Source organism: Anopheles gambiae, chromosome 2 (assembly GCF_943734735.2).
Source record: "Anopheles gambiae chromosome 2, idAnoGambNW_F1_1, whole genome shotgun sequence".
NCBI lineage: Eukaryota > Metazoa > Arthropoda > Insecta > Diptera > Culicidae > Anopheles > Anopheles gambiae.
Window position 1 is genome coordinate 20,789,654 of NC_064601.1, and position 14,755 is coordinate 20,804,408.

A 14,755-nucleotide genomic window follows, 5' to 3' on the forward strand; every position below is an offset into this window, starting at 1 on the left:
TTTAACGGTCTGTTATTTTCGTACTCTTATCACGCGCAACAGCACGCTTCAAAAACGGCATGAAAGAACGCATGCTTTGTTTGAATGCGCGAGAAGAAGCTGTACTGGTGTGCGTGTGTTAATGCATTGGTAAACGGTTTCCATAGCACCACTACACACTCACACTCGTCGGGCTGATTTGTTTATGTTTCTGTGTTGCTCGCTCCGGTTGGCATTTGTTGTTTTGGTTTGGTACGGTTCGGAAGATGTTCTACTGGGCGGTGGTGCTGGGCGTGATTGCCACCCTGCTGGCCGCGCTGGACTGGAAGTATAAGTCGTACGAACATTTGCCCGGTCCTAGACGGTGGCCGTTCATCGGTAACGTCGTGTCTTTCCTCGGTGCCGGACCCGTAGGTAAGCAAAGGTCGTTCGCTGTAAGCCCCGGCTGTAGACGATTAGCTTCCCTACTAGCAATGAGAATGAAAAAGTGTGCGACTTTCAGGCGAGGGGCATGTAGAAGCATGGGGAGACGGTTGGAAATTCGCGGAATTGCTCGGAGGCGCGAGCGTGTTTTGGTTTCTACACAGTTTTTGCACTCACACAATTACACATGTGTGAATGTGTGCGTTCACTTTCAGCCTGCGCGCTCAGTTTGGTTTTCTCGCAGCGGCATGCGGGTATCGGTGTCTCGCTCGCACTAGTGCAGCGAGTGTTCCTCTGTGCGCTCCCCTTCTTGCCACCACACGAAATCGTCAGTTCAGCTCAAGCGTTCGCCGTGAAAGGCTGCGCGCGTGTTAGCCTAAGTCCCGGGCGATCGAAGTTTCGCTAAGTGTTGAAGTGTTGTGCACATTGAAATGAAGCTGCGCTTTTCTTTCACCATTTATCTTAAATGTGTGATATGCGCTGCTTTATTTCAATGTTTATTTTTGCTGTATCGAACATCAACAACGGGATCCACGCAGTTTGACGGCTCTTTGAAATACGACGATTTTTTTATATTAAGAATTTGTGTGATTTTGTGGCAAGATTGTGTGAAGCTATGTGTGAAAATGCCCCTTTATTTGCAATAAAAGTGATAAAATATAAACCAAGTTTGATGTGTTCAAGTTTTTGTTTTGATTCGGGTGTACCAAGTCCGAATGAAGGAAAGCGCACAGCGCGCTACGAAAGAAACGAGCGGGAGGGGGTGTCAGTCCAGCGCAGCGCAATTCGCTGGAATCAAGTGGGAGGGGGTGCCGGTTTAGCGCTGCGCAAGCCGAAAGAAACGGGAAGGAAGGGGTATGAAGAAAATACGATGAAACAGCGCGAGCGAGCGTTCTTTACAGCGAGAGCGCCTCGTGTATTTTAAAGGCAAGCAAGAGAGCGCATTCTCTCCGTGGTAGCGCTCCATCCGCCATTTTTAATTCTCAGCCCAAAACAACGGACTTCGGATCCGTGCTTGGGCCGGACCCCCACCGCGTGTTTCTACCTACCCCTCGCCTGAAAATTTCGTTCTCTTTGTCTGTCGGGTTATCAGTGTTTTGTTTTCTCTTCCGTTGTTTTTGTTTGCAGAAATATTTGATCAACTTATCGCATTCGCCTCCACGTACGGGAAGGTGTACAAGCTGGACTTTTTCTACGACTACACCATCATTTATTCGTCGCCGGAAGCAGCCGAGGTAGGAGATGGCGTTCCTTCAACGAACCCCGTGCCTTTTAGAACAGATTAACTGACGAATAATTTCTTTCTTTTAAGGCCATTCTAACATCGCCCGCATTTACCGCCAAATCGCAAGACTACGACAAGGTGTCGGAATGGATCGGGAACGGGTTGCTGATATCGCGCGACCAGAAATGGTTCACCCACCGGAAGGTCATCACGCCCGGGTTTCATTTCAAGATATTGGAAAACTTTGTGCCCGTCTTCAACCGGCAGGCGGAAGCGTTCTGTGCCAAGCTGGAAACGCTGACCGGCCGGTCCGCCGACGCGGTGAACGTCTTTCCCGAGCTGAAGCTGCTGACGCTGGGCATTATCTGCGAGACGGCCATGGGCGTTGGGATGGACGGGGAGGGCCAAAGCACCCAGCAGGCGTACTACACGCAGATCGTGGAAGAGCTAAGCTCCATCCTGTACTGGCGGATGTTCAATGTGTTCGTTAACATCGACGCAGTGTTCCGGCTGACCCGCACCAGCCGGCGTTTCGATGAGCTGGTGAAAAAGTCGTGGCAATTTACGCTCGGTATGATCGAGAGGAGGCGTAAGATGAATGAGCTCGAGGCGCCGGTCGAGGAGCGGAACGAGGAGGAAACGTTTGGCAAGCGGAAACGTGCACTGCTGGACACGCTGCTGGAGGCTCGCATCGATGGGAGGCCCTTGACGGATGAGGAAATTCGCGAAGAGGTGGACACGTTCACGTTTGCGGTAAGGCTGTTTGATAAGAGGGATTGTGAGATATCTTAATTTAATTTTGTGTTTTTTTTAAACACTCACCTAGGGACATGATACGACTGCCTCGGCCATGACGTTCATTCTGTACAACGTAGCAAAGCATCCCGAGATCCAGGAAAGGGTGTACCAAGAGATTGTGAATGAAATTGGCGCAGACTTTTGTGAGCTTTCCCTGAGGTGAGTACCTTTTAAACGCTTCCCAATCGTATCGGCTACAAATAGTGCGATTTGTCTGCACACTTTAAGCGCGCTCAACAATCTCCACTACATGGAGCTGGTCATCAAGGAGTCGCTACGGCTGTTCCCACCCGTTCCGGTGATAGCACGCATCGCCACGGAAGATACGGAACTGTTGGCGGAGCGTATCACACGCGGCACCAGTGTGGCGATCGATATCTATACCATGCACCATAGCGACGACTACTTTCCCGACGCGGAACGATTCGATCCGGACCGGTTCGAGGGGGCACGCGACGCGCAGACGTTCAACCCGTACACGTACATTCCGTTCAGTGCCGGCAGCCGGAACTGCATCGGCCAAAAGTTTGCCCAGTACGAGCTGAAAAGCACGCTGGTGAAGTTGTTGCAGCGGTTTCAGATCCGGCTGGCAGATGCAAGCTACGTGCCGATACTGAAGGCGGAGATCGTTCTAAAGCCGGCCGAAGGGTTGCCGTTGCGGTTTATCAAAAGGCGAGTTTAGAATGTGTTTGGTTGATTGTTTTATTGTTTTTTTGGGTGTAGTGTGTGTTAAAATTAGTAGAATGTTCCATTTGAGGTGGTATAAGTCTTGTGAGAGACAGGACTTCTATAACTAGAATTGTAGTGCAATGGAGATCGTTAAAAGGTGATTTAAAGCTAACAAGAACCAGTGATTTTCTGTAACTGTACTCAAACTTTGTAGACAATCATACGTCTATTAAGATTGTCAATGAAACTATCACAATAACCTGCCACCGGTGAATACGTTAATAAAAGTTCGTTAAGTAGGGAAGAGCTTAGCTAGTAAAGCTTTACTGCTGGATGGTTTTGCGTTCCAAAAATCGTAACTGCATCCCGTTGACCGGTTTCAGCACCAGTTCCATCTTCATTTTCGGCACAAAATCCGGATCCGGCAGCTCGACCTTGCACTGGCGCAGTATCTTAACCAGTGCCGTCTTCAGCTCGTTCAATGCAAACTTTTGTCCTGAAAGTATTTCCAAACCATCAATTAAGCTGGCCCTTTGAATTGTACTTCAACTCCACTCACCAATACAATTCCGGCTGCCGGCACTGAAGGGAATGTACGCGAAGGGGTTCCGTTTCGTTTCACCGTCCGCGAACCGCTCGGGCCGGAACTGGTCCGGTTCGGGGAAGTACTCCGGATTGTGGTGCAGCATGTACGTCCCGAGCACGATCGTCGAACCCTTCTCAAGCCGAACGCCACCCTGCGTAGTGTCGTGATCGATGTGCCGCGAATAGTACGGCACCGGGGGGAACATTCGCAGCGACTCCTTGATCACCTGCTCCAGGTACTTCAGGTTGTTTACGCGCTGCTGGGTGACCGGTTCGCCGTCCGGCAGTTCGACGACGATTTCCTCGTACACGCGCTGCTGCACCTCGGGATGCTTGGCACACGCGTACAGGATGAAGGTGATGGCGCTGGATGTGGTGTCGTGGCCCTATAGAAGACATGTGTGTGTATGTGGGATGTCTCTTTTGGAAAGCAGTGTATGGATGTGCTAGGCTACACCCTTCTACCTACCGCAAACATGAAGTTGTTCACCTGGCTGTAGACTTCCTCGTCGCTAAACGTACGGCCGGTAATATCCGAGCGCAACAGTATGTCCAGCAGTGAAAGGCGCCCCTTTTCCGGCCTGGTAGTATCCGATATGCCCGCTGCTAGCAACTCCGCGCGACGCTGCGTGATGACCGACGTGGTAAACTCTCGATTGATCTGTAGCGACTTCCGGTAGGTTTGGTAGTGCTTCGTCAGCCGGAAGGTCCAGTCGGAGAAGCCCATCGCGTTGTACATCCGCCAGAACGTGATGTGCGTAAGGCTGCGGAAGGAAAATTCCTTTTGCTGTACAGAAAGCGAACTCGGTTGTGCTTTTGCGTCCATTTACTTACTCGGTAACGGCACGTACGTAGTCGGAGTCTTCCAGCTGCGCCCGGCACCGTACGCCCATCGACGTCTCGAGGATGACGTCAAGCGTGTAGAGCTTCACCATGGCAAAGATATCAACCGTAGCGCCCCCGGCATCGAGCAGCTTGCGCACCAGCACGTCCGCCTGCTCCTCAAACACCGGCACGTAGGTGTCGAGAATCTTGAAATGGAACGCACCGGTCAGTGCGCGGCGGTTCGAGAACCAAGTGTTGCCGTAGTCGAGCAGGATGCCGTTGCCGAGCCATTCCTGGAGGATGTCGTAGTCCATCGATTTTCGGTTGAACTCATTGGATGAGATGATTTGCTAAGAGGGAGAGAATCAAAGAATCAAGAACTCGGTACAATGATCGTAGAATAATAATTGTTGGGAGTAGTCGATACCAACCTCGATATCGTGCGGTGAGGAAAATATGATCCAAACTTTGTTGATCATATCGAGCCGTACGATCGTTCCATAGCGTTGGAAATATTCGAAAAGTTTTTCGAAAAACACTAAAAGAAAGGGGAACAAAAGGTATCGTGCGTTAGTACAACCCATTTGGAACGTCGATCGTATGCGATCAACACACCTTGCGTATCGTATCGCACCAGCTCCAGCGTGTTGCCCAAGAGAAAGTTTACCGGTGGGCCGGGCAAGTGGCCAACGGTACGGTACACCTTGTAGCGGAAAGCGACAAAGCGCAGCACGAGAACGCACAACGCAATTAACAACACGTACACGATCATGGTGAAGCGGGCGCGAATCTAACAGTCTCACACCGCCCTCTCGCGGAAGGTATGTTCCAGCTACCGCGTTAGAACAATGACTGAGGTGAGCTTTGCCCGAACAGTCATTCCCGAACAGGTTCCCGGCGGTACCCGAACAGGCTTTTCCTTCCTTTTCCTCTCAGCACATACACACTGTGCGTTTGACAAGGGGATGGCTAGAATGGTGGAATGGTTGTCGCGGTGTACCGCGATCATACAATCATGAATGTAGCTTCTTTTTTTGGTTGAAGTGTGTAATATGTGCAAACATGTGAGTGTGTAGCATCGAAAGCACGTTAGAAATTATCTCAACCGCGATAGGTTGAAGCAATGTTGCGCTGATGCTACGATCATTAGCGAGCAGGCTCCAATGTCACTATCACAGGTAAAGGTTTTTGTACGGTGCCGGCGGCAATACTTTTGTTTAGTTTCCGGATTTTAAACGATACGTAAACCATATAACAGCTTTGCAAACGATCATTAAACCGAGTGTACAGTTTTTTGTGTGCGTACTCATTCTGCACTGCAATGATCGATGTTCACGCTGGCGGAGACTTGTATGCCCTACAGACGATGACTGCTTTATTCGCGTCCAATGTTGCTTGAAAATGCCACGTTAGTTGAATAATTTAAACAGTTTATTAAAAAACAATTAAAAATCTTACTGCGTCCGTGAAAACAGGTATTATAAATACGCAATTACATTTAAGCATTAGGGTGGATGAAAAGTTGTCCATCGCGTGCAATTAATCTTTGGTTAGCAGCGTTACAGCATTAAAGCAATAGACTATTTACATACAGCAGGATTTCATTGGCACTTAAAACCGGTTGGTTGTGGGATGTTATCGCACACTTGATATTTGCACCTTTTTGAAGCCAAGTGTCAAATAGGCTAGATATGAGGTAGCCGTAAGCACAAGCACACTGAACAATGGGGCTGCTGGATTGCCATCATATAGAGGAAAACCTTCGTGAGATTATGAGAATGAGTGCTAGAGTGTTGATAATTGATATAGAGACGTTCGAGGGCTAGAAATCTACGTAGATTTCAGTTTCTAACTGTCACTCTTTGAAGAATCTGAGTTGGTGCTGTCCGTACCTAGCAGCATCGAGTGATGAACATTGAACGGTTCGTACGACTTTCTTCATTATAAATTAAATAAATAAATAATTTCTTTATAAATTATAAATTATCTCATATGCAGTCATTTTAATTACAAGTATGGTGATAGAAGCAATTAATAAACGTCAAATGAGTGCCGGAAAGTACAGATCAAGTCACTCAAAAGTTTGCTGTTTTAAAGAGTTCTCCAGCGGATCAACCTCAGTCATGCAGCTGTAGCACCTATAGCCGACATTAACATAGTTTTATTTATTAAATGTTGAGAACCTCTATCTACTACACTTAATGTGCCACTGAGTTATCGCCCTGATAACGTGAGTATCATGAAATACTTGGTCGGATCACTCCACAGGTTCCTTTTCTTTCTCAGCCTCTAGCCCTGGTGGAATCAATTTAGTCGAAAAAGTAACGAATATATTATGAATTACACCGTACTTGTAATTAAACGTTGGTTTAAAGTAAAACCCCTATGTTAATTTGAATCAAATCGCTTAGGTAATTTTTATGGAATGTAAGAACACATGCGGGCTGATGATCTCCAAAGCATGTGATAACACAACGATCTATTCCAATTCGTGTCCTCTGCAACACACTCAGAATGGCAACACACAGATGTCATGCTTTATGGTGATTTTTTGTTTCTTCGACGAAAAACCGGAAATTTCGGATGAGTTCGTTAGCGATAAGGTTTAAAAAATCAGAATACAAATTAACCGTTGGATTTTTTCTTGGTCTGAAGTTTTAGCTCTACTGGACGCGATGTGAGATTCAAGGTGTACGAGTTTTTTGTTAAAGTAAATTTCGACCATAGAACCATTCCGTGGTGGGATAAACGTGATTCGAAACGTTCTTTCGCTTTTTTAAGTATTCTATTTTTTTTCATTCTAGTTTTTGTATTCTCTTTTTAGTGTGATACCCTTATCGTTCTTTCGTTTCATCCTTACTTCTCAAAATATTTCTCGAATAATGTGTGTTTTTTTAAACATAACATTAATGATAAATTAGTGCTGAAGAATCCAAATTTTTGAACATTAATACACATGTAAAATATTCATTAAATATAATTTGTAAAGTTTTAAAATGATCGTAATTTACCGTAGCATAGTAAGTACACGACTCAAAGGCACATGGCATTATGTTTGACTCACATCTAATTACCTTAATTCAGACAATGAGTATCAAGTTGTGCTTGTAATGCAAGAAAGGATGGCAATTTACCGTAATTCATCCAATCATGACGCTGCTTGCGTATTGTTTTCAAAAAGTTTTCGATACTGGGTGTTTTACAGATACAGATAGTTGCAAACAGATATAGATCGGTTGAATTTTCCATAATTTATTCAAATATAATACAAACACACACACAAACATATAGGGCACGCGATAAGAACATTTGCGCTAGAGAATGTGTTTCACAAACAGCATGAGAAAATCTAACCGAACGAGCGTGGTATAGAACCGGCAGAGAAGCAAAAAAAGAGTTCATTTTACTACTCCCAACCACTGTTCCACTACTCTCCAGCAACTGTCACCCGTACGCGTCTGTTTAAGTGTGCGTAGTGTGTTACCACCTGTGTGAGCGTGTCGATTAAAAACCTCGCGAATCATTCGGGCCTCCCGAGCACCCTCTACGATCGCGCGCGCGCGTTCTTTGTGTTGCTCGAGGGGGTTGATTCTCGCAGTCGATGGGGTGGTGTGGGTCTTTTCTTTTTTTTTTGGTTGCCATCCCGGCCAACCCCCACCACAATCGCAACATCACACACATACATACGCGCGCGCATTGGACCGCGGTGAGATGACACCACGCTCCGGTCCGGTGTAGCGCGCGGTTCCCGATGGAGACGCACTGCGGCGTCGTGTCAGTGTCGATCGTGTGTCGCACCGTACGACTGTGCATTCGGCAGCGGAATTTGCGCTACACGGAAACGGAACCCGAACATGTGGCCAATCATTGTGAGCGGTACGGCGCTGCTGCTGTCGATCGCAATCTGGTGGACGGTGGCAAACTTTGGCAGTGCACTGCGGTACGCTGGCAAACTGGGCGGCCCGGTAGCGTACCCGCTGGTGGGCAATGGGTTTCTGTTTATCAACAAAACACCAGCCGGTAAGTGAGGTCACCGGTGTTGTGTGTGTGTGATTGGTTTTTGTTTAAAAAAACGTGAATCAAAACAAACCAAAACAAATTACAGAATTCCTGCAACTGCTCGGCCGTCTGATCGCACAGTACGGCAAATGTTTGCGTGTTTGGCTCGGTACGCAGCTGATCGTGCTCATTACCGATCCGAAGGACATCGAGGTGAGTCGGTCGCTTTCTGTGTGTTGTATGTGGGTCGGGATAGGAACGGGCCAAGCTAAAAGGGCAAAAACGTTACAAACGATTCAGTGCAATGGTGTGGTACGCTTGGTTTTGTGCAAGCGCAAACAAAACGGTCGCGTAAATCGATCGCGCATTGCCAACGCTGTGAATGATCGCGCGTAAAATCACTCGCACACACGATGTTGCCTCTAACGGCGTTTGTTGACGCTTACAGAGATGGGCACAACTTACTTAGCTTACATTACACGTCACCCAGTGGTGTTAGAAAATGAAAGCGTAAGCGGTATTTGCATTGCAAACGTTTGTGCACCAAGATGATGCACCGCAACTGCAAACAAAACAGTGATGTAATGTGATGTGCAGTCTCTATTGCATCGAGTGCATTGTAGCAGGATCTGATAAGGTGGAAAAAGAACATGGAAAACTGTTTTTTTTAGCGCTCAAATTATGATAATTTTTGCCTGCCTTGCAAACGGTTTCGTAAGCGCCGGTAAATTGTGAGAGTTTTCTCGATGCAAATCGATTGTTCTCACGCCTTTTGGTGAGGTATTTCAAACAAGATCAGCACTGTAACGGTTGTAGTACGGCTAATTTAAAGTACCGCCAGCTCGTAGCATTATCTAATAGTATCGAACTCTCCTTCCAGATCCTTCTGAGCAGCCCAAAGTACATCGAAAAGTCGAGCGAGTACGACTTTGTGCGGCCATGGCTGGGCGAAGGTTTGCTGATCAGCAGCGGGCGCAAATGGCAGACGCACCGGAAGATCATTACCCCAACGTTTCACTTCAAAATACTGGAAGAGTTTATGGACATCTTCGACCAGCAGGGCAACACGTTCGTCGACATACTGCATCTGTTTGCCAAGTCGGGCGAAACGTTCGATGTGTTCCCGCTGGTGACGCTGTGCGCGCTGGACGTGATATGTGGTAAGTTGGCGGCAAAGGGGGAATGGTTCATTGTGGAAGCTGATCACTCTTATTCTCCCTATCACAAATGTATTGCAGAATCAGCCATGGGCACTAAGGTGAATGCGCAGATGAACTCGGAATCGGAATACGTGAAGGCAGTTAAAGAGTTGAGTACTATTTGCAAGGGTCACAGGGAGACCACTCCGGAACGGTGTTAATTACACTCCTTATCTGCTGGATGGGCTTTTCCAGGATTACCAATCTGATACAGCTGCGTATCTACGACTTTGTGATACGGTACGAGTTCTTCTTCCGCCTGTCGGCCAACCGGCGAAGGCAACGGAAAGCCCTGGCCATCCTGCACGGGTACACCGACAGTGTGATCCGAACCAGACGCCAGGAACTGGAGAACGAACGTGGTGCCGGTCAGGATGACGTGCCGGAGGAGGATGTGCTTGGCCGTAAGAAGCGTATGGCCTTTCTGGATATGTTGCTCCAGTCGACGGTCGATGGGCGTCCGCTGAACGATCTGGAGATTCGCGAGGAGGTGGACACGTTCATGTTCGAAGGGCACGATACGACAACGTCCGCTATTAGCTTTATGCTCCACAGTTTGGCCCAAAACCCGGACGTCCAGGAGAAAGCGTTCAACGAGGTGCGCAATATCGTTGGCGATGATCGCAAACAGCCGGTTACTATGGCGATGCTGAACGATATGCACTACTTGGATCTGGTGATCAAAGAGACGCTTCGGCTGTACCCGTCGGTGCCACTGTTTGGAAGGAAAATGTTGCAGAATACGGAAATTAGTAAGAAATCTTTGCAACACTATATTGCGCTTTATTGTAATGAAAATTTACCACACTTCACACTTTCAGATGGTAAAATATTCCCCGCCGGCAGCAATGTGATAGTGCTGCCGTTCTTTATGGGCCGCGATCCGGACTGTTTTGCCAATCCGGAGAAGTTCGATCCGGAACGGTTCAACGTCGAGCGGTCGGCCGAGAAGACGAACCCTTACCAGTACATTCCGTTTAGTGCTGGACCGCGGAACTGCATTGGGCAGAAGTTTGCCGTAACGGAGCTGAAGAGTTTGGTTAGCAAGGTTTTGCGCAACTACGAGCTGCTTCCACCGGAACAGGTGCGCGAGGAAACGTTCATTGCGGAGCTAATCCTTCGCCCGGAGCACGGCATACCGATAAGAGTTAAGCAACGGGTATACTAACGGTGCCAGCCTGTACTTTCTTTTGCTGTACTTTAATGAAATTATGAAGAGAGAAAAAAACGAAAAAGCATAGGGAACAATCATGAAGGTACTTACAGAAGAAGCAATACGTTTAATTGATGGGAAGGGTGTAATAAGCTTGACATGGCAATCGTTTATTTGTTCTGTATGTTTGTAGGGTGTAATGTGCGACCACTTTTGTGCAGCAGCTAAATAAACTATGTGCTTAAAGATGTACATAAAGATTAAATAAAAACGTATCACACCTAACATACTCCACTTGAACTTCTTGGTGGTTTCAGCGGGTGGATGGGTCGTGCGCTTGATCTTGACAGATTCTAGATGATCCATTTTCCCCGGTTTTAGGTTATCGCTTTATCAAAAGTAGGGTAAGGGCAGCGGCGATTGGCTGCAGCAAACTGCAACCGTTGAACGTTCTCACAGTGATAAGGAAGCCGACGCTGTGTAGACATATGCTGACAAGAAGAACAAAAAATGATGCCAATGCGATTACTTCATCATGTATTTCACTTGAGCGCCTACGATCATAACGTTGCAGCAATGCAATTAGATACTTATAAAGCAATTTAATACTAGTACGGGACCAACAACAAAGATTCATTACGTAAAACAATTAAACATCTCTCAATCTCGACCGAACAACGCCGACACCGAGTGTTAAGAGAATGGCCTCTAACGCAGTGCACCTGAACTTCGGTACCGACGCCGCAGCAGGGACCTAGAATTAGTAGCGCCACTTCCTACCGAGCGCCACAAACCGGTAGACCTTCCCATACTGCACACTACCTCAACCTCAACCGACCGACCGAGAGCCCGTAAGCGCGTGTGTAGGTAGGCAAGTGCAACTGCAACAACAACAACAACTGCGCACACGATCCGAGACGTACCGAGGCATCCGTCGGCAGGATGTCAAGTTCAGCCCCCATTACCCGAACGCCTGCACTGCGTTAGATGTAGTGCTGCGGAATAAATGGCAATGGCTGCCGCTGGTCGGCAGCGGCTCAGTGATTGATTAGAAGCCAAAGGGGCAACGTGCAACGTGCTGCAGCGTAACGCAAACAAAACAAAAAAACCTTACGAGGATGGTGTACTCCACGCTAGCAGTCCTGCTGGCACTGGGAAGCCTGGCCGCGGTCTATCTGTACCGGCGGTTTGGCGAGATGCTGAAGCACACCGGCAAACTCGGTGGTCCACCGGCCTATCCGATCCTCGGGAATGGGTTGATGTTTCTCAACAAATCGCCCGCTGGTAAGGCTTTGGATTGGGGTTTGTTCTGAACAGTGATTGTTAGAATTGTTTACAACTCCCGGTACGCTTGCGTTGTTCCAGATTTTCTACGGATCATTGGGGAGTTGTTACAGCGGTACGGGGACTGCTTTCGCGTTTGGCTCGGTACCCAGCTGGTGATCGTGATGGGCGATCCAAAGGATATTGAGGTAGGTGTGGGCAAGGTTCTAGCCTTGCCCGGCCCGGTTGCTGCAAGTGTGTAGTGTGGGAAGTAGACAGTTGATGCAGTTGTGACGGTGGCTGCACATTTGAAACCCGCTCGGAGCATGTCGTCAACCCTGACAGGCGAGCGTTACATGATCATCACATGGTGGTGGTGCAAGTTCAGTGGGAAAAAAATACGACTGCAAACACAAGTGCATGGTGGAATTGGCCGTGAATCTGAAACTCAATGTCATGGTGGCGACGGCTGGATTCCGGTTCGTGTGTGTGGTTTGAGCACGGAGCACGGAGAGTGGAGACTAGCTAATTAATCACGCAGTATATACGGTGATGAAATTTGTTTTTTTGCGAGTTAGCTCATTGCAAGCTAATGCGAGATGAGGGATAGTGTTTTTGTGTTATGTTTCATTGAACATCGTTAATACACAATAATTGTTAGTGAGTGGGAAAAATGCCTTGCAAAAACGCCAAAGGATGTTATTACTATCGGACGCGAGGCATTGTAATTATTGTTAAAGCGTTATCTAAGTAAAAGTGATCTCAAGCTAAAAGCCCCCCACAAAGGTACCGTTTTGTGACGCACGCTCCAATTGAACCCTCCTTCCAGGTACTGCTAAGCAGCCCGAAGTATATCGACAAATCGACCGAGTACGACTTCATCCGACCCTGGCTGGGCGAGGGTTTGCTCACAAGCCGTGGCCGCAAATGGCACACCCACCGGAAGGTGATCACGCCGACGTTTCACTTCAAAATACTGGAACAGTTTGTGGAGATATTCGATCGGCAGAGCAGCACGTTCATCAAGGTGCTGGAACCGTTTGCCGCGTCGGGCAAATCGTTCGACATCTTCCCGCAGGTGACACTGTGCGCGTTGGATGTGATATGTGGTAAGGTGGTGATGGTTGATGGAAGGTGTCTGTTTGATTGAAGGAATTGAAATTTTGTTCCATTTTGAATTGTTTCTTTCAACTAAACACAGAGTCAGCTATGGGAACGAAGGTGAATGCACAGATCAACTCTACTTCCGACTATGTGCTAGCAGTAAAGGAGTAAGAAAATGCGGTCAAACAAATTTAACCAAACAAATGTGTGATGAACCGTGTGCTTTCTTCATCCCACAGGATCACGAATCTCATTCAGCTGAGATTTTACGATTTTCTCATCCGGTATGACATTTTCTTCCGCCTATCCGCGAACGCTCGCAAGCAAAGAAAGGTGCTGCAGGTGCTGCACAGCTACACGGATAGTGTGATCAAGGGCCGGCGTCAGCAGCTCGCAAGCATACAGCAAAGTGGTGAACAGGAAGAGGCAAGCGATCAGGATCTGGGCATCAAGAAGCGTATGGCCTTTCTGGACATGCTGCTCCAGTCGACGATCGATGGCCGCCCGCTGACCAATCTCGAGATACGCGAGGAGGTGGACACGTTCATGTTCGAGGGGCACGATACGACGACGTCTGCGATAAGCTTTTTGCTGCACAGTTTGGCCCAAAACCCAACCATACAGGAGAAAGTGTTTGACGAGGTGAGGAACGTGGTGGGCGATGATCGTACGCGTCCGGTCACCATGGCGATGCTGAACGATATGCACTATCTGGATCTGGTGATCAAGGAGACGCTTCGGCTGTACCCGTCGGTGCCAATGATTGGCAGGAAGATGCAGCAAACGGCCGAAATCAGTAAGCATGCCACGATCGTTAAGTAGCGATGGTTGATTAACACCATATTCAATCGTATTTACAGATGGAAAGATCATCCCAGCCGGTGCCAACCTGATTATTATGCCATTCTTTCTCGGCCGTGAGGCACGCTACTTCCCCGAGCCGGAGAAGTTCGATCCGGAACGGTTCAACGTGGAACGATCGGCCGAGAAGACGAACCCTTACCAGTACATTCCGTTCAGTGCTGGACCGCGGAACTGCATCGGGCAGAAGTTTGCCGTGGCTGAGCTGAAGAGTTTGGTTAGCAAAGTGTTGCGCCATTACGAGATTTTACCACCGACCGGGAAGCAGGACGAATCGTTCATTGCGGAACTAATCCTGCGACCGGAGCATGGTGTGTTTGTGCGGTTGAAGCCACGGGCGTACTAGGGAGGGGAAGACATAATCTCCGTATGTGATATGTACAGCTGAGGGAAGTTGTTGATGTGATAAAAAAGCTTTTGATTTGATTGTTACTGTTGCATTTTGTGGTGCAAATAGAGGAAGGGTAAACATGTTAATAAAGTTTTAAAATTCATTGTTTATTGTTATTGTAAATAAATATGGAAAAATATCATTTTTAATCAAAAAATCTGTTTGAACAACCTTTATTGCCATTTATCGATGATTAGGCTCAAATGATCGACGAAAAATGTAAATAATTTTGATAAAATATACAGTAAACCTCTTTAGAGCGAGTTGAGTGTGAATACATT

The 14,755-nt window shown here is 47.6% G+C and overlaps 3 protein-coding genes across 3 annotated transcripts; 2 read left to right on the forward strand and 1 right to left on the reverse strand.

The window, feature by feature from the left end:
* The first annotated feature begins 4 nt into the window (after positions 1-4).
* LOC4577153 (cytochrome P450 4d2) lies at positions 5-3,398 on the forward strand. The gene is made up of 5 exons (XM_061652340.1): positions 5-393; positions 1,531-1,637; positions 1,715-2,380; positions 2,454-2,584; positions 2,654-3,398. Exons 1-5 carry the CDS (start codon positions 246-248, stop codon positions 3,105-3,107), a joined length of 1,506 nt encoding a protein of 501 aa, XP_061508324.1. The 5' UTR covers positions 5-245; the 3' UTR covers positions 3,108-3,398.
* On the reverse strand, positions 3,103-5,898 carry LOC1273546 (cytochrome P450 4d2). Its single transcript, XM_001237477.4, has 6 exons — positions 5,120-5,898; positions 4,936-5,042; positions 4,514-4,854; positions 4,149-4,443; positions 3,654-4,065; positions 3,103-3,590 (listed from the first exon to the last, which is right to left on the reverse strand). Exons 1-6 carry the CDS (start codon positions 5,274-5,276, stop codon positions 3,418-3,420), a joined length of 1,485 nt encoding a protein of 494 aa, XP_001237478.4. The 5' UTR covers positions 5,277-5,898; the 3' UTR covers positions 3,103-3,417.
* Positions 5,899-6,806: 908 nt separating this feature from the next.
* On the forward strand, positions 6,807-14,631 carry LOC11175921 (uncharacterized). Its single transcript, XM_061648454.1, has 12 exons — positions 6,807-8,524; positions 8,610-8,716; positions 9,384-9,663; positions 9,742-9,811; positions 9,898-10,454; positions 10,524-10,867; positions 11,917-12,139; positions 12,221-12,327; positions 12,948-13,227; positions 13,320-13,389; positions 13,462-14,018; positions 14,083-14,631. The coding sequence occupies exons 1-12, from the start codon at positions 8,359-8,361 to the stop codon at positions 14,427-14,429; spliced, it is 3,108 nt and encodes a 1,035-aa protein (XP_061504438.1). The 5' UTR covers positions 6,807-8,358; the 3' UTR covers positions 14,430-14,631.
* Positions 14,632-14,755: the final 124 nt, after the last annotated feature.